The 23121-nt window shown below is 41.7% G+C and overlaps 1 protein-coding gene across 1 annotated transcript in view; it reads left to right on the forward strand.

The window, feature by feature from the left end:
- The first annotated feature begins 17128 nt into the window (after positions 1 to 17128).
- LOC142503078 (exocyst complex component 3-like) overlaps positions 17129 to 23121 on the forward strand; it is a 33457-nt gene continuing 27464 nt past the window's right edge. Inside the window, exons 1-2 of the mRNA XM_075615007.1 lie at positions 17129 to 17463; positions 18735 to 19284. Of these exons, the coding sequence (XP_075471122.1) occupies positions 17226 to 17463; positions 18735 to 19284 (788 nt within the window). The 5' untranslated portion in view covers positions 17129 to 17225. The remainder of the gene's footprint in view (positions 17464 to 18734; positions 19285 to 23121) is intronic.

Consider the following 23121-nt stretch of genomic DNA (forward strand, 5'->3'; position numbering starts at 1 on the left):
GCAGCATTGGCATCTCCCTCGGCAAATCCTATCAACATGCCTCCGAGTCGTCAAATGGCGCCGCGTTGCCATGACAACCCTCGTGACGCCACAGCACCATAAGGCGTCCCGTTGTCATGGCAACTTGACACTGCATGGTGCCGCAACGTTACGTGTTGTCAGTTTGTCATGGCAATGCTCGCCATTTAACGTCGCAGAGCCATGCTGACTGGACCTTGCAGGGGGAGATGTATGTATGTATATCTTTATTTATATAGCGCCATTCATGTACATAGCGCTTCACCGCAGTAATACACGCGGTGATCATATAAATAACAAATAGCACATAATGGGAAGAAGTGCTTTCAGACATAAAAGGGTCAGTAAGGAAAAGGAGTCCCTGCCCCGAAGAGCTTACAATTGAATTTTAACGTCTCTGGGGTATAAGTGCTCTAAATTACGAATTGTATTTATTCACCTGCATGCAGCTAGTTACTTTAGGCTGTGTGCAAGACTGATGTTTAGATTGCAAGACTTTTGTATCAGGGGTGAGCCTGCCCTGTTGGTTTTCAGGATATCCCAGCTTCCACAGCCTCTGATTGATCCACTTGTGCTGAAGCAGGGACTGATTGAGCCACCTGTGCTGAAGCGAGGATATCCTGAAAACCTGACCTGTTGGGGGAGGAGGAGGGGGGGGGGGGGGAGTTCAGGTGCCTTCAGGTGCCTTCAGGCCTGGAGTTGAGCACCCCTGTTGTAGAGAATACACGCAGAAAAGATTGGTCAGCTTATAAGGAACATGTTACAAGTTACAGGAGTCAACAACAAAATCTATTCTGAAACATTTATTTATTTATAAAATGTTTTATAATGCAGGAAATAATACATTGAGAGTTACTTCTCGTTTTTAGGTGTGTCCTGGGCACAGAGTTCTGATGACATTAGTAGACTGCTGTAAAGGTAGAAGTCAAAATACAAGACAAAATAACTGTTGGGGGAAAAAAAAAAAACTAAAACGTGGAAAGTTAATTGCATAAATACACACCTAACACTAAAAAAATTAAATAAATGATTTTCTCGTGAATCCCCCCAAAAACGTGAAGCTGCGGTCGTAGCGCTGTAACTAGAGTCTGGAGATGGGAAAAAAGGAATTTTATTAAAAAAATATAAATGAAACTAGAATCTAAAAAACAAGTTAGGCTGAGCATGTTTTGTCCATTTGGGGTCAACATGCGCAAATGAATAATCCATTCTGCTTCTTTTGTTTGAAGGATTGCTCCTATGTGAATCCCACCCCAGGATGTAACCACTTGCTGAACGCCCATCAAAGCAATGCATTCTCTTTTTGCAATGTTGTACCAAGACTGTCTGGGCCGTTCCCTTTTTAATTGTACTTTTATGTTCCATAAATGTTTCCTTTTATTCTCTAGTGGTATCTCCTGTGCACAATAGACAGCAGGGATACTTAAAGGCGTATACAACATACCTGGAAGTGCACATAATTCTTCCATATTTTATTGTCCTTGAGGATGTGTGAAAATGTGAGATTGTTGCACAGGGAATAATTGCAACATCTGTAATCGCCAGATGTAGGGGGAGGACACAATTAGGTGTTACTGGCATATTGGCGTGATTTTGATTGCCATCCCTGATCAATTGATTTGAAATATTGGGAACTCGCTTATATGCCTTCATTGGTGGGGATCTACAAGTGGCACTTACTGTGTAATTATGGGCTATAATAGACCAATATTTCTTACCTGTATTTTATATAAAATGAGACGCTTTTGTGGAAGAGAAAACAAAGATGGGGCCTGTTCTCATCTTTAGTCTTATTTTGTTCGGCTTCGATTATACCAGCTCTGGCTGGGCGTGCGCAGACAGAAGTCCCAACTATTTCTTCAATCAGAAACAGAATTTGGTTCGTACGCCAGATGGAGAAATGAACGAGTTTGGTTAATGATACTGACGCTGAATTTCTAAAAGTCTGAATGCTGTGGCTATGACAGACAGACAGACATCCCAGGATTGGACGGTACCACAATCCTGCTGTGATAGCTCTCAAAACACGTTCCCTCGTTGACAAAAAGGGGATAGAAATTGGAAAGGAGGGTCGTAAGGTTGGACGTGAGGTGGAGAACGGGAGCGCGGGCCACACGGGGAGACTCAGCCTAAGGATTCGGATAGGGAGAGTATCGGATGAGAAGATGATACGGGAGGAGGACGACAGAAGGAGGACAGACGCCCCCCGCCCCTGATTTAAGTTCCAATTTTTCTTTTACGAAATTATTTTTGTATAATATTTGAGTTTCAAAGGGATGAAATTATATGTTATGGTGTATGGTGGTAAACTTCAATACAATTTGAGTCTCATGCATACCCAGTTAAAATCAACCCCACACTGATGAGACCCATCAAGTTCGAAACAGCTGTCCGTGGGCGGGTTTTCTGGGTATGCACCTTAACCCTGGCTGTGCTCAAAGCTGTGACCATGCAGCAAGCTTAAGCCTATGGGGAACCATGTTAAAAATGTTTTTTTGAGGCAAAAAGTGGCACTGTGTGCTCATTTGCATGTCATTTCCCAGAATCCCTTGCTGCAGTGGAAGTGCTGTATGCTGGGTGATGATGGGGAAAGGCGGGGTTGCAGACCTGCCTAAGACATGCAGATGAGCATACAGTTGTATTTGCATATATATATATATATATATATATATATATATATAAAAAAAAAGAAACAGTCCACGTAAAAGAAAAACAAGGTGTAGGGGGTCCCCAAACAGAACCATGGTTATTTCAGCTCTGAGCCCCCCCGTAATACATACCGGGAAAGATAGATGTAAACTTCCCCTGGAGGGAACAGTGTTAGCGCTACCTTTTATAGGTATGTATTTTGGGACTCAAGGGTTCCCCTCTGCTGAAAATACCCCTTTTATGCTCCCGGGACGGGACCCCTTGCTTTACGCCCATGTAAAAAAATAAATCAATTAGGGGGAACTGTCCCTTTAAGTGGCTAGACAGCGATTTAAGTTTCTGGTCCTTAGAATTTTTGAAGCTCCCTCTAGTGGTAGATGCTAGTTCTTACCAGTACATGCTGCAGGAATACAACATTACGCTTATACAGAAAGATATGTATGTATGTATGTCTTTATTTGTATAGCGCCATAAAATGTACATAGCGCTTCACAGTAGTAATACATGTCATATAAATAACAAATATAAATAACACATCATGGGAATAAGTGCTTCAGACATACTGTAAAAGTAACATTAAGGAAGGAGTCCCTGCTCCGAGGAGCTTACAATCTAATTGGTAGGTAGGGAGAACGTACAGAGACAGTAGGAGGGAATACTAGTAAGTGCGTCTGCAGGGGGCCAAGCTTTGTGTCATGTGTCCATGATTATCCAGTGCTACTCATATGCTTCTTTAAGCAGATGTGTCTTAAGGTGGGTCTTAAAGGTGGATAGCGAGGGGGCTAGTCGGGTATTGAGGGGAAGAGCATTCCAGAGGTGTGGGGCAGAAAGTGAGAAAGGTTTAAGGCGGGAGAGAGCTTTAGATACAAAGGGGGTAGAAAGAAGACATCCTTGAGAAGAACGCAAGAGTCGTGATGGTGCATAGCGAGAAATTAGGGCTGAGATGTAATGAGGGGCAGAAGAATGTAAAGCTTTAAAAGTGAGCAGTAGAATTGAGTGTGAGATACGCGATTTAATCGGAAGCCAGGAGAGGGATTTCAGCAGGGGAGACGCTGAGACAGATTTAGGAAAGAGTAGAGTGATTCTGGCAGCAGTGTTTAGGATAGATTGTAGGGGAGACAGGTGAGAGGTAGGAAGGCCGGACAGCAGGAGGTTGCAGTAATCGAGACGTGAGAGAATGAGGGCCTGAGTCAGAGTTTTAGCAGTTGAGTAACAGAGGAAAGGGCGTATCTTTGTGATATTGCGGAGGAAAAAGCGACAAGTTTTAGAAACGTTTTGAATATGAGAGGAGATATTATTATACAGTTAAAAACTGGATCAAATTAAAGAGGCAATAAATAATCCTTCATAATAAAAAAAACGTGGAAGGGTCTCAAACCCGACTAGAGCTGATATGCCAATCCAAAAAGGGAAAATCTGGGCAGAAAATCTTCAGCAGCTATATAAAAATATCAAAACAGAGGACATTACATAGGAACAAAAATATGCACAAGAGCCACTGAACATGCTGGAAACGGAAATCAAAGCCTACAATGCTAAACATGCCAATACCACGGACCCCGGAAAAACATGTGGCAGCGTGGCCCAGATGGGATACCGAATAAAATGCTGAAATATCACAGCCTGCAAATCCGAGTCCCTAACCAGGCTATTCAACCCAATTATAGTCTGGCCATTTTCCAGAGAGCTGGTCAGGTGGGCCGATTACCCCAATATACAAACACAGACCCAGCAACTATAGATGAGAATGTGTGAGCAGTAATATTAGTAAACTTTTCTGTGGAATCAAAAACAAAATAGTATGCTAGATTGTAAGCTCTTTGGAGCAGGGATTCCTTATCCTAAATGTAAATTTTATGTCTGAAAGCACTTCTTCGCATTATGTATTATTTGTTATTTATATGATTATCACGTATATTTCTGCTGTGACGCGCTATGTACATGAATGGCGCTATATAAATAAAGATATACATACATACAATTCCTAACTAATTACAGATTGTTGCACACAAGTAAGATCGGTTGCCTCCCAAATCACAGAACCACTGCCACATATTAACGCGCAATGGTATAGTGATAAAGTGAAAAACAGGCGCAAACAGATAAAAGGGTTGAACACTAAATGTGAACCAATATAAACTTAAATAAGTGAAAAACAAAAATAAATAAATTCACGTGTATACAGTTCCACCCCCTGCTCTGACCCACTGGGGGGAGGGGGTGGGGGGGGGGGGTAGTCTTCACTCGTCCCCAAAGGTTACAATAGTAGACACGAGATCCAGGGGGAGCATGGGGAAGAAACAAACACATCTAAGTGCAGGAGAATGGTAATGGGTTAAATGAAAGGTTCCACAATCTTGGCTCTTTCAAAATGACTACTTACAAGATGTAAGAGTCATAAACAGCGAGGTTGACTACTAGTCAGTGGAGAGTAAGCGCAGTAGTGGTCATCAGGGTGATTCTGGTACTCAGGAGGATAAGTTCCACAATGCAAAAGAGAGAACAAGAACTCGCACAGCACAGATCAAGAATAAATGGAGAAACAAAGTGCACAAGCAAACACGGAGCAGGAAGCAAAATCTTTTTCCTTGAAAAAGAACGCTGTGACGTTCAAAACGCGTTGGATGGGTCTTTTGTCACATCAAAGTGCCCTCTAATTCTATTTTTCATTCTGGGTCCTTCCTGCTCCGTTTTTGCTGTTTCTCCATTTATTCCTGTTTACTACAATATTGGAAGCTGCACAGCCTGCCTACCACTCCTAGGATTTGTGAGTATTGCTTATTATTCAGGGGAACCTGCCAATGAGACTGATAGTGGGTGGGCTTGTACCATCTACCACCTGTCTTCAGTAGGATAGTACCCATACTAGTGGTTATTATGTACTAATACCATTACTCATTTCTTATACCTTGGATTAGTGTTTTTGGCTTACAATATTATTTTATTCCTGGCATTGGAGCGCTTTAGCCTATTTTCTCTATAGCACAGATCAACCAAGATATAAAAATGTTTATCTAAATAAAAGTAATACACTCACAATATGAATGATAAAAACGGGCATGTCACACTTCATAAGTGTATAAGAGGATATCAGCAGCCAGCTGGCTCACCATAAGTCTTATCCCTTCATATGTGTATCATGACAAATAATTTATGTGTTAAAGTTCACTCCCAGGCCCATTGTTATTATTAATGAATATCACCATACCAGATTAATTTTTACATTTATAATATTTTTTTTGGATTTTATAACCAATTTGTATAAATTGTGTGCTTTCTCTTTAAGTGTTTTGAATAGTTTCTTTTTTGTAGAAGCCACATGTTCTTCTGATTAGTATGTCTTCATTGCTGAGTACCCTGTGCAAATCCATAATGAGGATTTTATTTTATTTGTATAATCTATATGTTTAATATATGCTATTTGTCAGCCTAATATATGTCTTCCCCATGCTAGTCTTCTATGTATATCTCATTTTCTACCATATGCACCTCCCCATGTCCATTATGCATTCCCTTACTATAGTTACCAACCCCATTAGCGCTTTAAGGAAACAGACGTTCCCTATTATGAATTAACAACCAAGCTATATAGAGCACAAGTGTTACCGCATGACTTCACACTCCTGACGAAGCCGACGTGATTCACCTAGCGAAACGCGTAGAGTGGGAGTGTTCCGCACGGAGCTGTCTGGAGAGGAGTCATTGAAGGTCAGCCCCCACCAAACCGAGGAAGCCGGATCTGACGTCAGGCGCTGAGCCGTGCGACGACGCACTGGAGCAGAGGCAGAGACAGACGAGTACTGAGAGCTGCGGGATGGTGAGCCAGCTGGCTGCTGATATCCTCACTTACACTTATGAAGTGTGACATGCCCGTTTTTATCATTCATATTGTGAGTGTATTACTTTTATTGAAATAAACATTTTTATATCTTGGTTGATCTGTGCTGTGCCAGTTCTTGTTCTCTCTTTTGCATTGTGGAACTTAACCTCCTGAGTACCAGAATCACCCTGATGACCACCCTGATGACCACTACTGCGCTTACTCTCCACTGACTAGTAGTCAACCTCGCTGTTTATGACTCTTAAATCTTGTAAGTAGTCATTTTGAAAGAGCCAAGATTGTGGAACCTTTCATTTAACCCATTACCATTCTGCTGCACTTAGATTTGTTTGTTTCCTCCCCATGCTCCCCCTGGATCTCGTGTCTACATATTACCGCGCATACACTGATTAAAAAAACGTGTAAAAAGTGCCATCTCAGGGAAAGTATGTTTCATTGGCTTTAAAAAAAGCGCTGGACTCAATTTGACACCCAGGTTTTAACTTCAAATTACTACACATTGGAAATGGGGTAAAACATATAATATAATCAGGAAAAATAATACGTCCCGAGCAATAAAAAAAAACCGACATGAAAATATGAAATTATTGTTGCTTATGTTTGGTCTTATTAGTTACAATCTCGCTGTAGAATAACGACTACACACAATCAATATCTATGTACAGAACGCACAACAGGTGTAGTGCAATAATGGAAAAAAATACGGATACCAATATTTTCATTATGATATTACAAACTCCTTCCACTACTGGACACTTTATGAATCAAACCATCAAAACGTCGCAAAACACACTCAGCCCCTGTATAACAAACCTAGCACAAAGCCACAGGACACAAACACCAACAACCCAACTGCAATCACAATACCGGAAATACTGGGGAATGCAGAATGGGAAGCAAAGCAAAGTGGACTCCAGAGAGAATCTACACTGTAGCAGAATGCCTCACCTCAGTGATACATACAAAACACAGACAGACTCATAAAATACCAGTAAGTGATGAGAAACTTGAAACAGAGACGGGCAGAAACAAATCCAAGTGGAAATCCCAAGAAGTCCGACTAAACATGCAATGTAATAACGGAGACACAGAAACTGAACAGCAATTCTTCCCCAAGTTGCCAAATAAAGGAAATCTCTCAAAAGGACCAGCTAGAAATATTCTGTATAATATTGTAAGAAACCAGAGAAACAGCAGCTATCGGCAAAATATGTAGCATTTTGGGATCAGACCAGAACCGTGACATAACCACAAACTGTAGCCCTAGTACCTGTGGGACTATCTGTGGTACCTACTTTTGCCCAGTGGCGGATTTAGCTTTTTTCCGCCTGTAGGCTGGGGGGCGGCACTCCTCCTCAGAGTATGAAATCATGACGCCATACTGTCATGGCAACAGACGTCACGGCTGCATGTGACGCCACGTTGTCATAGCACTGCGGCTCCATCTGATTTTGCGTCGCCATGATGACGCAACGCTACAGGAGGGGGCCTGCTACGGAAAAGGTGAGACACACGCACAAACAAATTGCCTTCCCAAAAAATTGCCGCCAACAACAAAATTGCCGCTCTAGGCTACAGCCTTCTCAGCGCTATGGGAAAAAGGCCCCTGGTAACGCCCCTCTTCTGATTTAGGGGAAAATTCAATGTATTCTGAAGTTCAATGTGTTAAATGGGGAAGTTCGGCCTTTAGCTCTATGATACCTTGATACGTAATGTATTGTGTATTGCACTGTATTTCCTTCCTTCATTTATCACCCTTTTATGTTTTACTTATTCTAACACTTTGGCAACACATATAAACTGGCATATCAGAGTGCCGCGCATTGCAGTAACGTTGGCTGCATCTGTAGCATCGGACATGGCTAAGAAATATGGCACCATAGTTTTTTTGTTGGATTTGCTCCTATGATAAGTCGGGTGCTGTTATGTACCTTTCGACTGAGCCTCTGATTGAGCCACCTGTGCTGAAGCAGGGACTGATTGAGCCACCCGGGCTGAAGCAGTGATATCCTGAAAACCTGACCTGTTGGAGGGGGGCGGTGCCGGAGGGGGGGGGGGGGGTGAGGGCCTGAGGACTGGAGTTGAGCACCCCATGCATTAAGGAACAATATATGACTTTTAAGAGTTTGCTTTGCCTCCACCTCCTGGCCAAATGTATAATACATTAGGTGAGAGACGGTAAACAGGAAGGTGATGATAAAATAAGTTGCAGATCGTCAAGGAACAAATCCTTTTCTAAACATGATGCGCTTACATGGATCGAGCTCTTTGTATTGCACAACTGAGACGTGGGTAACGAGATGGCAATAGTTAGTTCTATTGATTAATATCGTTGTCATGGAAGTTACATTAATGAGAAACAAGAGGAGCGAACTAGGATATCACTTCACCGGATACACGCGCTCCAGACGTATCCATTCAGCAGGTACTGCACCTAGATTTTATGCAGAGATGTGTCTTCAATGGGCGCTGCAAAGTTTTCGGTCAAATAGCTCAAAATGTTGCCAAATTTGCCACTTTTCACCAGCATTTTGCAGAAATGTCAGCATGTACCTACATTTAGAGCAATGAAATCTGCAAGTCGACATATCTGTCTTGACAACCATGTTATGTACGTTTTTAATAATGTTTACACTTTTTTTTTGTTTTAACAAAGAAAAAAGGGCAAATTTCTCCAGGGTCGCGAAATTCAGTGAAAAATTTGTACAACCTCTATTTTTATGTATTTGATCTATTTCACCTTTTCCCACCAGTAAATCAGAGCTGAGGAGAGCTCTGTTCCCAATGGCTGGTTCTCACGTGCAAAACTTTCGCACAAGGTTACGAACCAGGGGAAATTAGTTTTTTTGAGTCATGAAAAAAAAGTTAATACGGTTTACCGAGCATTAAGGAGGCAATGCAAGCAGGCCATTTTTTTTAAACATAGGATTGGAGCAGGGGGTTCTGCGGCGGTACCCCATTAATTTCAGCTCTGGGACTCCATAGGGGGTCCCGGTAGCCGCTCGGCTAGCAGGGATCACGCAATGGCGGCATTTCAAAGATCCCGGGCCCTGCTGGCCAATAGGAAGCCGTGACATCATCATGTTTGGCAATCTAGTGGCTCATGTGACGCGGGAGCTTTAAACTTTGCTGAGATACCGACACACCCCTTTGTAGGTCTGTATCTCGGGAAGCAGGGGGTCCCCAGAGCTGAAATTAATGGGGTTCAGCTCCAGAGACCCCCTTGCTTCAAACCTGTGATTAAAAAAAAAATAATACAAAGCAGTTCCGTTTAATATGCTCATTTGCTAAAGCCTCTAAAATTGCTAGATTTGCTTAATGCAGGGATTATACACAGGTCACACAACCACCACGGTGCACACACTGCTCGGCGATATTTCTCAGAAAACTGACTAATTTGGCCACATTACTAGCCCTTCGAGAAACATGGAGAAACATTTTGCAGGGAATCGAATTTGGGGGAAAAATAAAATTAGGAAACAGTTTTGCCCATCTGCAGTTAGAAATTGGAACCTTCTTCTAGTTACCGCAGCTGGGAGATTTATGATAGACAAATGATTAGTGAGTTATGGGGAGGTTATCACCGCTTGTACAGCATGCAATGTAAGTTTCAACCTTTTCTGCATCACAGACAAGTACAGTGTTCACAACTGCGAGGTGAGGACAGTGCTACTTACCTCCTCTTTTGAGCAATATATTTCAATGTGTATAACATGTCTTTGAAAACTGCTGGACCTGCATCTGAAGAGAAACCTTCAACACTGTTGTTGCTGCAAGTGATTGAACCAAAAATCAGGAAACAGCTGCAGGTGTGTCTCCTGACACATGTTCCTTCAGATAACATACCCCAGTATAGCTCAAAATATCACAGCGTTCCCATAGGATTCAGTGGAAATGCTGGCACAGAATATCGCAATATATTCCACAGGTTGAGAACCACATGTGCATATATATGGCCAAACAAAATGGCAGCACTCGCTCAAAATGTTGGGCCCAGAGGGCCAGTCTGTGCAAGGTAGACAAAATAGTATGTACAGGTTTAACATTCCAAACTGAAATGAACACCAGCACAAGCAGAGGACTGAAAAAAATAATAAAGATATTACTGTTTAGTTGATGAAGGTCCCCCTGGGGACTGAAATGTCAGGTCTGGGTGTGATATATATGTATTAATAAAGTAATATATATATATATTTTCTTCTTGTACTGGCATTAATTTCAATTTGGAATTGTGTGTTGGTTCAGCCATAGACTCTGTATTTTAGCAGGGGGTTGCATTTTTCAGGCTCTCCAGTGTGCGAGAGGTTAACTCCTCTGGATAGGCAATCTGCCGCTGCGCCTAATTCAGGCTGAATGCCTCATTGCAGGTTTTTTTTTTAAAAGAGTATGGAACGCAGGTCCCTCCAACCAGCATCCTTCCTGGTTGGGGAAAGTCTCTCTTCTGACAGGTTGCTGACTGGCGTTTAAAACCCCTTTGCAATCCAACGCTTGGGAATGGCCAAAGACAGTAATAATAATAATAGTTTGTCCTTGTATAGCGCTGCTAGTTTTACGTAGCGCTTTACAGAGACATTTTGCAGGCACAGGTCCCTGCCCTGTGGAACTTACAATCTATCTTTTTGGTGCCTGAGGCACAGGGAGATAAGGTGACTTACCCAAGGTTACAAGGAGGCAACACTGGGAATTGAACCAGGTTCTCACTGAGCCACTACCCCTGGTAAGGTCTAAATGTAATACTACTGTGCCACTCAACCAGGCGTGAGTTGGTTTCCAATGCTTCTCCCTTTTTTATTTTTTATTTGACTTCCAGGCCATTAAATCCTCAAACTTCTCTTTAATGCTTTCTCTGTCTTTCACACCATTCGTCAGTTTATTTGGCTTCTTCCTGGATCTGATTCTCTTTGCTTTTATCTTGAGGATCTGTACGGTGAGAATTGGAAGCATTAAAGACCGGCTTTGTAGTTCGTCTCTTGTCCTTTCCAATCTTTGGGCATTCTAACTTTGAACCTTCATGGTTCTTCATAGCGCAAAGATTGTCTCGTGTGGCTGGGCTCATTACACAATAAACACATGCTATCCTCCATTCTCGTACTTTCAGGTGTATTCTTCACACTGACCTCTGGAGGCGCTCTTGCATCAATACTTTTCATACTTTCCCCTGTGTATGCTGTGAGCACAGCTGGTAATAATACACAGCAGGAAGACTTTACTTCACTTCTCCATTTTAAATTCCGTATTTATTCTCAAACTCACAGAAATAATAATTTTCATATAGCAAACTGCAGCTATTAAAAAAAAAAAAAAAGGAAGGGGGAACCATAGGGTCTCCTGGGGATAAAAAGTATTATTTTCAGCTACGGGGATCTCCTGCTTCCAGAGATAATTTATCTGTGAAGTTACCAAACTTAAATCTCCCTCCAGGGAAAACAAAAACTCAGGCCAATAGGAAGCCGCTACATCATCAAAGCCAAAGGAAGTGGTAATGAGATAGGCGCTGGTAGTATTTAATGGGCAAACATGACAGTCCTTCATATTAGAAACAATAGATTACAGAGCTTTGGAGGCCTCACAAGTCTCTTCTACATGTGTACCTTCATTTGTAACTTTCAGAGTCACGTAAACTAAACACAAAATAAGAATGGGTTCTAGATGAAGGGCATAGTTTCGGTATAAAACAGTTTGTTTTTCATTCCTCTCACTCATTAAACTGTGCAGCAACCCCCATGTATTGTTGAGGTATCAGACTTGATATTAAGCATCATCATCATTGTTTTATCAACAACTAAAAAGATGCTAGCTAAAATAGGTACATTTTCTTTGATACATACTCCTTGACAAAGCGCCGTCGTGCGAAACGCGTCAGAGTACCTCGTTTTTGCCACCATCCATGATGTTACCCATTTCAATAAATTGCTTTTAACTTTACTCCATGTGCTTATCTCCACAATCATTTGCAGTGCACCGCTTTTTTTCTCCTATTTTAGAACCTCGCTTGGATATCTGTCGCCTGGAAGCACGCCAATGGAGTCAGAATACGCTAAAACATGTGAGTACTACCCCAGTGGTTTGTTCTTCCTATATGCTCCTGGATGAAGATTGAAAATAACATTGTTGCTCTAGGTCTACGCAAACTGGGGGCGCAAGACTTTTTTGAGAGGCGCGTCTCACTTACCCGGCTTCAGTCCTGGCTTCAGTCCATGCGTCTCCATGACAACACAGCGTTAAATGATGCCGCAGGTCACGTGACGTCACATGACCCCGCTTGTCATTTGACGCTACATTTGAGGTAAAGGGGGGGGGGGCGCAACGCAGGGAGAGAGCAGGCAGGAAGTTTGCGCACCCCATCTCTAGGTCTATTGGTTCAACCTATAAAGTGGTGAGGAGAACCAGCCAGATAGTTTTACAGTCAGGCCTAGGCTCCAATATCCACACATTCCCACTCATATTAGGTACACATATACCCCCACATGTGACTATTTTGATTGAATTTGAATTACTGTCATGAGAGTGTTGAAGTCACCATTACCAGGAATATCCTAAGGAAAATATCAAGTGGTTTATACGGATTAATCTTTCTGACCTGACCAATGAACACCTACTGTAGTTATGTATTTCTTTGCCACTTTGTAGCACTGGTCTTGGAATCTCTGTTCTATTATTGCATAAAATCGGTAAATGTCAAATGTCGCACTACTATTCAATACACAAGTAAATCAAACTTCATGTACTGTATCCTTTTCCAAATGATTGGGAATCTAAATAGAGACACCATTGTTTCTGGATCTAGCCACACCTTCTTCAGGTATTTTTTGGATCTCATTTTAACCGGTACTTTCTGAGGTTTTTCAACTATTTTATTACATCTAAACTTCATGAATAAACACGGAAGTATTTCATGTTCCTAAATGTATACAAAGGAACATATTCATTGTAGACTGGAATCGGACCATCGTTACTGGAGCTGTTTGTGCATTGGCTCTGTTGAAACAATACACCACTGTGTATAATCTCTTTACCTGATGTAACTGGGAATTATTCTTCACCTATTTTAGAGAGATAAATACTTCTATTTGTCAGGTACGCCTGGCTGGGTGCTATGTGTTCCCTTTTTCATCTCTAATGACATTCAATCAGGCGCATTAATATACAGACAAAGAAAAAGATTGAACTTCCCAAAAGCTACATAAATCAATGATACCTCCACTTACATCGTGTATATCTCCCATAGACAGGCGCGCTCCCATAATCATACATGAAACATCTCTAATCATAATGTCATTGTAAAAATGGGTGGCCGATTTGTCTACCTGACTTCTTTTAAGCAACTACTAAGACAAGATGAAGACAAATTAATTTGTGAAAAGGGATGTGCGAACTGATTGATAGTAGAGGAATCATTGTTGATTTGTAGTAAGTTGTGATGCTTTTTAATAGACTAACATGAGCGTTTAGAAAGGATGGTATTGTGTTAGCCTGTGGTACCTTTGGTAGATAACTGCCTTCTTCAGGCTTAGTTTTGCAAGCTCAGGTTTGTTCTTGAAGTTCTCTACACAAATCTACACTTTTCTACAGCAAACACTGTACAGTAGCTAGAACCTTGAAGGTGTAGTTGTACCTACTCATTGTGTTTTTTTTTTTACATAGGTGGGAACCCCCTGCTGCTGAGATACTGTGGATCCATCCTACTGGTTATACATTCAGTGGAGAAATGAATACATAAGCAATGGGGGGGGGGGGGATGCATTTACTTTTTAACCCACCCCCAGTTTTCTGTTTTATATGTGATTGTTTATACCTGCTGAAGCAATATGTTGGTTAGAGTGGAGAAATTAGTAAATGGCTATTTCGAAATTCAGTAAATTCTATAACGGAAGGTGTATTTTTCCCCCACTCACCACAGCTTCTCTAAAATGTAGTTAGACATTGTCCAAAATACAATACTCAAGAATAGATCCAGCTAACCAAATGTAAACAAAGCTTAGCACCACCTAACAGATTGTCTCCATCTAAAGAAGGGTTTTCCAATGAGGGTTTCCTAGGAGCCATTGGGTTCCCCGGGCATCTTGTAATTTTCAGGTCATTTTCGTAACTTAAACAAAGTCACGACTAATGTGTAGGATACGAATAAAAACAGCACTCCGGTGGTCTTGAAGAAACATGATTAATGGGACTATTGTAACACATTGGCCATATGACCTGGCATATCAGGGCCATGGGACCGCTGTGATATTATTTGGGTGAATATTTCCGTTGTCTCTACATTTTCACATTTCATACACCGGCCTCCCCTCTAACTATTCTCTCCTAACAAAATGTATCAAGGTCTTTACTCCAAGTTCTATGCTGTGTGTGATTTGTTTAGTGTCAATAGGAGGAGTTAAGGAGCAGCTACGTGGCGCAGAGATTATAATGAATTCTGTGTTTCCGTGCGTCACTTTTTTAATCTAATTTATATCACAAAATCCACCAGGTCTGAGCCTGCGTAAACTTTTTAGGCTAACAAATTGTGTCAAATGTCACAAAAACATTTTCCTACATTTGACGGAAAGAGAAAATGGAGCAATGGGCCAAAACAATATTCTATTTGCACCTTATTCACATTGATTCGTCTCCCCCAATAAATCCCTGCCACCAGGAAGCTAGCAACCATATTTCTAGTACCTAAAAAAAATAAGCGCATGCACAAAGTCAATACCGGGTCTCGAACCATAGTCATGCACTACAGATGTCAGTACACTAAACAAAAAGCTACTTCTTGTACGTTAAAGTATCAATTCATCCGTGGAGTGAAATTTAGAATTTACAATCTTTATTGACAATGAAATTACAACTTAGCACTTAGCTCAGTGTTTTTCAACGGGGGGTTCCTAGCAGCCCTTGGGTTCCCCCGGGCAGTGCCGGCGACAAATTTCCCGGGACACAGGACTAGAGTTATGTCCGGATGCCTCCCCCCGGCGGTATTGCAAGCCCCCCCCCCCCCCATTTCACACCTCACGAGCCCCCTCTATTTCCCATGCTCTGCCCATGTATTTCTCTCCCCTCCGTCTCACTCCCTCTTCCTCACTCACTATTAAAAAGATACCCACCCTACCCCCAATATATATTAAAAATACCCCCACTCCCCTAATACATTTTTAAAAGACCCCCACTCCCCCAATACATTTTAAAGACCCCGACTCCCCCAATACATATAAAAAAGACCCCCACTCCCCAATATATTTTTAAAAGACCCCCCACTCCCCCAATACATTTTAAAAATACCCCAACCAATACATATAAAAAAAGACCCCACTCCCCCATTACATATAAAAGAGACCCCACTGCCCCAATACATATAAAAAAGACCCCCCCAATACATATAAAAAAACAGACTTACCTTGTGGATGGTCAGGCCGGGTCCAGTGGCTGTGGGGGCCAGCACTGCAAGTTGGGCCCGACCTCTGGCCAGACCCAGCTGCCGATACTCTCGCGGCCAGGCCCCGGCTCTCCACTCAGCCAGCATTCTACTATCCCTCTGTCCCACGCCGAGCTTCCGACGGGCCTCCCTCTCATGCCGGCGCACGCCGGATGCAGAGCCAAGCTGACATCAGAGAGGCCCGTCGGCGTGGGACAGAGGGATAGAGACCAGCATCTGATGGAGAGCAGGGGCTCGGCCGCAAGAGGACCGGCAGCCGGGCCTGGCCAGAGGTCGGGCCCAAATTGCAGCGCCGGCCGGGCCCCCCCAGCCAGTGGGCCCGGGATACCTGTCCCTTCTGTCCCCCCCCTGTCAGCGGCCCTGTCACCAGGCATCCCTAATGGGTTCCCTGCAATTTTCAGATCATTTTAAAATTGTACCAAATACAGAAAAATATACAATGTATCAGATCTCAGACGCGCTCTAAGAGAGGGTTGGGGTTCCTTACAATAAATCAGATCTCAGATGCGCTATTAGAGAGGGTTGGGGTTCCTTACAATGCATCTGATCTCAGACGCGCTATTAGAGAGGGTTGGGGTTCCTTACAATAAATCAGATCTCAGATGCGCTATTAGAGAGGGTTGGGGTTCCTTACAATGCATCTGATCTCAGACGCGCTATTAGAGAGAGTTGGGGTTTCTTACAATGCATCTGATCTCAGTCGCGCTATTAGAGAGGGTTGGGGTCCCTCAGAATTTCACAATATAATGATAGGGTTCCTTAACGAAAAAAGGTTAAAAACTTTGACTTAGCCACTGAAACTTTGTTCTCAGACAGACAATATGCATGTTTGGCAGCGCAAAACGAGTCAATCAATCCTCACAGACTCATAATGTGTAATCTCACAACTCCTGAAAGTGTTCTGTGATCGAAAGCACGTCTGCCTGGTAGTTAACACATTTCTATAATACCGATTCATACTTTAATAAGATTAGAATGACTTAGAAAAAGTATCACAAACATTTTTATTTTTTTTAATATACACTTTTATCTTGAATCCACAGCTGGGGATTTTTATTTTAATAAATTATCCCTTCTCTTGTGTGCTTTGGAAAGCGCCGAGACATTTCCTTTTTTTTTTTTGGCACGCTCCGATAGGTGTGGCATAGCCTTGTGGGATTCATTACCACAGCATTTAAAACTACAGTTCAACTGCGAGAGGAAAGGCAGCCAGCAGTTCCTGACAAAGCCAGCCGCAGCGACATCGCACAGATCTGCACTCTGAAGACTTGCTGATACAATGCGGAGAGGGGGTTGTTGGAAATGGCAAGCAAACTGAAACAAATTAAGAATTATTTGAAGAAAAGCAAAAACAAACCTGTTTCCCAGGCCGAGACTGACCATCTGCTGTCCAAAAAACAGAAAAAAACAAAAGGGAAAAAAAGCAAAGATGGACTAATGAAAGCTGCAGTGGAGACTTTGCAAGTGGCTATTTTTAATATACCCCCAAAGAAGACCCCCGTCATTAATGAACCCAGCGCTGAGCCATTGAAATCTGCAGGTAAGAACATGTAGAGAAGCATTTGAAATGTGTAGTATTGCTGGAGCGAGTGAAATCCCTGCTTTATATTTTATCAATAACCTAAAAAGAGAAGAGATGGGGGTGACCAACTATAGTCCTCGAGGGCCACCAAGAGGTCAGGTTTTCAGGATATCACTGCTTCAGCACAGGTGGCTCAATCAGTAAGAATGACTGAGCCACCTGTGCTGAAGCAGGGATATTTTGAAAACCTGACCTGTTGGTGGCCCTTGAGGACTGGAGTTGGCCGCCCCTGGAGTAGAGTGATTCAAAATGGAGTCTGGCTGTCTTGTGTTGTGGAAAAGACACAACAGAATGTGGGTTTTATTTAGAGACTGTGAGAACGAATTGATCTCTATGTATGTAAGCTGCAACGTGCCTTTATTCTTTATATTATCTGCCACTTTTACTGAAAAAGGTCCATGTTTTTTTTTTCTTTACTAGTTTGAACAAAGGAAAAATAAAACACGTGTAGGTTTGTGTGAGATCTGGAATAGGGGAAGGATTGTGATAGTGAGCAAATAAATCCTATGTGAACGAGAGAGGACATGGGGCTAAATGACATATCTGAAGAAGGTACCAAGGTGACACCATAAGTTTCCATTTTAAGCGTCATTTAGCCAAGTACTGTAAGGTATCGTGCCAGATTTGCCAAACTATGCTATTCCAAAAAAGACACCATCCTTATCGTCCACTCACTTAACCGTTAGCATTTTGACACTAACGTTACTGAAATATTTCAGTGAAAAACCTCATATTCTATAAGTTATGGTGGGTAACAAATGACAATAACCACCCACCGAACAGTAAATAAATATATCCCCGGTCAGTATCTTGGCACCCCCCAGTGTGGTTTGTCTGCTTGTTTTGTTTTTGTGTGTGTTCACAGCTGAGTTACTGTTTAGGTGTTTGTCTGTGCTCACGGTAGTTTTTTTTATTACATCCTTCTGTACTATTTCAGTGTTTGTGCTATTAGTGGTAATTACTGTACCCTTACACATATTATATTAGTGTGTATTTTTTATGTATCAATAAATATTGTGTCACACTTTTTTACTTTTAGTTTGTTGTCTCTTTTGAGCCTCAGTCACATCATTGGTGATTTTAACTAATCATCTTTTGGCTGTATAGTTTTAATGGACACTATACCTGTGAACACACACAGTGTTGAGTAATTCGTTATTAACCCCCGGTGTGCTGTGTGCATCTCTGCTTTTTTTTGTAACCTGAATCTTCTGTTATTTCTGTTTTAGAACAAAACATCACAGAGCTGTTGGACAAGGGACAGTACGTAGAAGCATGTCACTGTATTTTTGACCTAGAGCAAAATGATGAAGAGAAAAACGTCGATTCACTGTACAACAACGTCGTCACGAAAATGCAATGGACTGTGGGCGAGGCCCTCCGCGGTAACGAGACCCCGTCGGCAGAACTGAAATCAGTCACTGCCTGTGTCAAGTGGGCGAAGGAGAAAAGGTGCGGACAAGGGTTGGGATGGAGTCCTAAAATGTGGGATAAGGAACTGGAAACTCTTCTTGTAACAAATATTAAAGAGCACATTCCCACTTTTGTATATGACACGAAGGCTGAAAGAAGAAGTCTTCAAAATCATTTGGAAGAACTGGAGAGCACAACTTTACAGAGAGTGAGTCTAAATAGGACACGTCTAGGGGACCTGTTTGCTCTCTATTTGAAATGTGCTCATGCCTGTATACTTTCCCACCTGACATCACTGGCACATCATGACTTTACCTATAAAGAATGTGTACTACTCTACAGATGGGGCTGTACAGAATACAAAAGGTGAGATATACATGCAAGATTCCTGCTTTTAATCTGTTGGCCCACAGTGGCTAAGGTGCTAACTCAATATACTGCAAGCGATTGGTCAAAACCCCTCATTCAAGTCAATTAGCTTTGGCCTTTATTGAATTACCCCCTACATGAGAAGAGGAGGGGTAAATGGGTACCACAGTCAGTCTTATCTGTACTAGGGATACTCACACTGCTATCAGCTAAAAACTACCATTCAATGTCAATGACATTGTATGGCGATTGGACGCATCGAAGTATATTGAATCAGACACCAAGTCTTCTTGTTTCTCAGGGTGACCCCATGATAGCATTGGGCATTTCTGTCTTTTGTTGTGACCCCAAGATACCTGCTGTTTCTTTTGCATTTTCTACTTCCTGAAAGTCCCTGTATCCCAATCAGGTCCATGAAAGAGGAAGCAATCTCTCGCATTCCCTCCAAAATCTCCCTGATTCCCCATGTTGTTGTGCAATAAGAGCAGCCTAGAACAAAGCAAAGGGGTTAGCCAATGAGACATTTGTAATGCTAATAGAGCAGAGCTGTGACCGTGTTGGCCTTGGGAAGATCGAGTTGTCTTTGCAGGATTGATACCTGTGTCTGTGTCTCACAGTTGTTTTACTATTGAAATTGTTAGTGTCTCCAGAATTGAGGACATATAAACATACCAGTAAGGTTTTAAAAGGTCATAATAAATGTGTGTTATCAGTGCAGTATAAAGATAATAAATGCTGCGCACTAATAAAAAATCAAAAGGGGATACATCTACCGGTGCTCCTGGTTCAGGATTCTCTGTGTTAATCCAGGATTAACGAAATGAAGAAAATCAGGGCTCCATGGATTTGCTCAATGAACAAATTTATTGCCAATAGACTTGACGTTTCGGCCACACAGGCCTTTCTCAAAAGCAGAAATGGCATAATAAGTGCAGTATAACACATATAATAGCACATGTGAAGAGTATTAGTTGGTATAATAACGTGTTTTCTACTTATAAACTCCAAAATATCTAATCAGGATACAATTTGAGATATACCATATATTCAGGTAGGATAACCTTTTCACTTGCCCCTAATCAAAAACGGGGGTTGACAAACACTGCATTCTGTTTTCTTGTTCCTAATAAACCTATTCAACAGCTTTGGGAAGAAACGGTATGTTTCAACTGAACAAAATAAAGCATGGGCTGTGCTATTATACATTCAATAATAATAATTATCTTCTGAGCAATGGAAGCAGCATTTCTTCCAAAATGGGGTTTGGCAGAAGATGTGGAATGTACCGAAATATTCATCATTATATTTTCAAAAATAAAATAAGGTTGCAGACTGCAGAACTAATACTTCTGTGAGGAAGTAAAAACATATTCACATCCTAAAATGTACAAACCTACACAGGGAAATGCTACAGGTCACCTTCAGCAAATGTGTTAAATCTATAGAAGGCTTTAGAGTGTTATTCGTTATCTGTGTTAATTGGCTAGAGGGGACTATATAGCACTTACCTGTCCTTCCAAATAAGTAATAAAAACAGAAATGCCCAGTGCAACATCCAAAGTGACAACATATAGTACAATACTTCAGTGCTAATCGGCTGTTGAGTAAGGGTCATTTAGTTAAACCCTTTGGCCAAAGCGTTTTAACCCTGCAGCCAACATCAAGGCATAACCAATTTGCAGGTCCTAACATTACCTGATAAAATTCCAAATAAGTAATGTTTACAATGAACTGATTTGTTCTGTGGCTTATTCTAGTCCTGCCAGAATAAGCAATTAGCTGCCATAGTTTGTATTTTTCCCTCACACAGGTAATTATTTAATAAAGTACTGAAGAAAATCCAGCACACCCTAATAATAGATACAAAGTCACTGGTATATAACCAATTTGAAAATGTAATCAGTGCACAAATAAGTCAAACAACTGACAACGACACACTAGGAGAACAGATAACATATAGGTAGGGCCATACGTGGGATGTACATGAGGATAAGGGATAAAGGAAAAGTAGGATGGGACAACGAAGGGAAGGTGAGGTGAATGGTGGAAGGGAAACAAAGAGAACAAAAAAAGTGGGTCACAACGGGGGAGTATAGGGAGGCAACGTTTCGGGACTTTACCCTTCGTCAGTCCCGTTCCCCTTAGTCCCAAGGGGACAAGAGGGTTCTTCCCTAGCCCCAGAACCCACAACAACAGAACTGACCCTAAGTAAAAACAATAGAAGACCCTCCACAAATTCTAAGTAATATTCTAATTAAATACACATACAATATCCCTAAACTAATTGGCAAAATAAATCCACAGTTTAACTTTTGTATAGATATATTCTAGGACAAACTACATGCAAACAGCTACAATGTATTAGTGAACTAGCAACAACTGAGAACACCAGAGAACAGCAAAGAGAGGAGGCAAATCAGGAGTAATGCAAACCAGACAGTCCTTAGACAGTGCAATAGGACACAATGTAGACTAGAGTGAGGAGCAGGCTCGTTGTTCGTGTGTCCTATTAACTAAGGACTGTCTGGTTTGCATTACTCCTGATTTGCCTCCTCTCTTTGCTGTTCTCTGGTGTTCTCAGTTGTTGCTAGTTCACTAATACATTGTAGCTGATATCTATACAAAAGTTAAACTGTGGATTTATTTTGCCAATTAGTTTAGGGATATTGTATGTGTATTTAATTAGAATATTACTTAGAATTTGTGGAGGGTCTTCTATTGTTTTTACTTAGGGTCAGTTCTGTTGTTGTGGGTTCTGGGGCTAGGGAAGTACCCTCTTGTCCCCTTGGGACTGAGGGGAACGGGCCTGACGAAGGGACAAGTCCCGAAACGTTGCCCCCCTATACTCCCCCGTTGTGACCCACTTTTTTTGTTTTCTTCCCCTTCCACCATTCACCTCACCTTCCCTTCGTTGTCCCATCCTACTTTTCCTTTATCCCTTATCCTCCTGTACATCCCACGTATGGCCCTACCTATATGTTATCTGTTCTCCTAGTGTGCCGTTGTCAGTTGTTTGACTTATTTGTGCACTGATTACATTTTCAAATTGGTTATATACCTGTGACTTTGTATCTATTATTAGGGTGTGCTGGATTTTCTTCAGTACTTTATTGTGTTTGAGAGGGATGGGGCCCTCTCTAGTCCGTGGCATCCCGCTTTGTGTATATTTATCTACTTTGTGTGAGTGCTGTCTATTACTTTTGTCTATAAGGTAATTATTTAATAAGCCTTCCCTGTAGTTTTTACTTCTGTTTCCATAATACCCTTGGATTATTGCAATATTAAGTACAGGCAATATAACAGAGGCTATGCCACGGAAACGTTAACAGCCCAAGTAAACGGAATAAGGCTAAAAAATAACAAACCCCATAAAAGATATAACAAAAGACAGAAAAGCCCAATGCTCCATCCAATGGGACAAAAATACATAGTGAGATCCTTCAATATTCTCTTGAGTAAGGGTCATTTAGTTAAACCCTTTGGCCAAAGCGTTATAAGCCTGCAGCCACTTCAAGGCATGACCAGTAAGCAGGGCCTAACACCTGCCCATAAAGATATGCAATACATACTATATAGTTGCTGCTGAGTTCTTTTGTCCATTTGGTAGTTTAAAAAAATTTGATTATGTCTAATCCAGAAAACAATGAATATATTGCATACGTGAATTTCCTCACAAGTGGCATTGCTATTTGCTGTACACTGTACGGTGCAGGGTGAAACTTATCCCAGTGTCACATTGCAGAGCCAGTATAACCAGCCTCACACTGAAGAGGCCCAAAAGGTGGAAACAGCTGTCTGCGGATAGGTTTTGTTCAGGCCTCGGCTCTAATTTTC

Source organism: Ascaphus truei, chromosome 9 (assembly GCF_040206685.1).
Source record: "Ascaphus truei isolate aAscTru1 chromosome 9, aAscTru1.hap1, whole genome shotgun sequence".
Taxonomy (NCBI): Eukaryota; Metazoa; Chordata; class Amphibia; order Anura; family Ascaphidae; genus Ascaphus; species Ascaphus truei.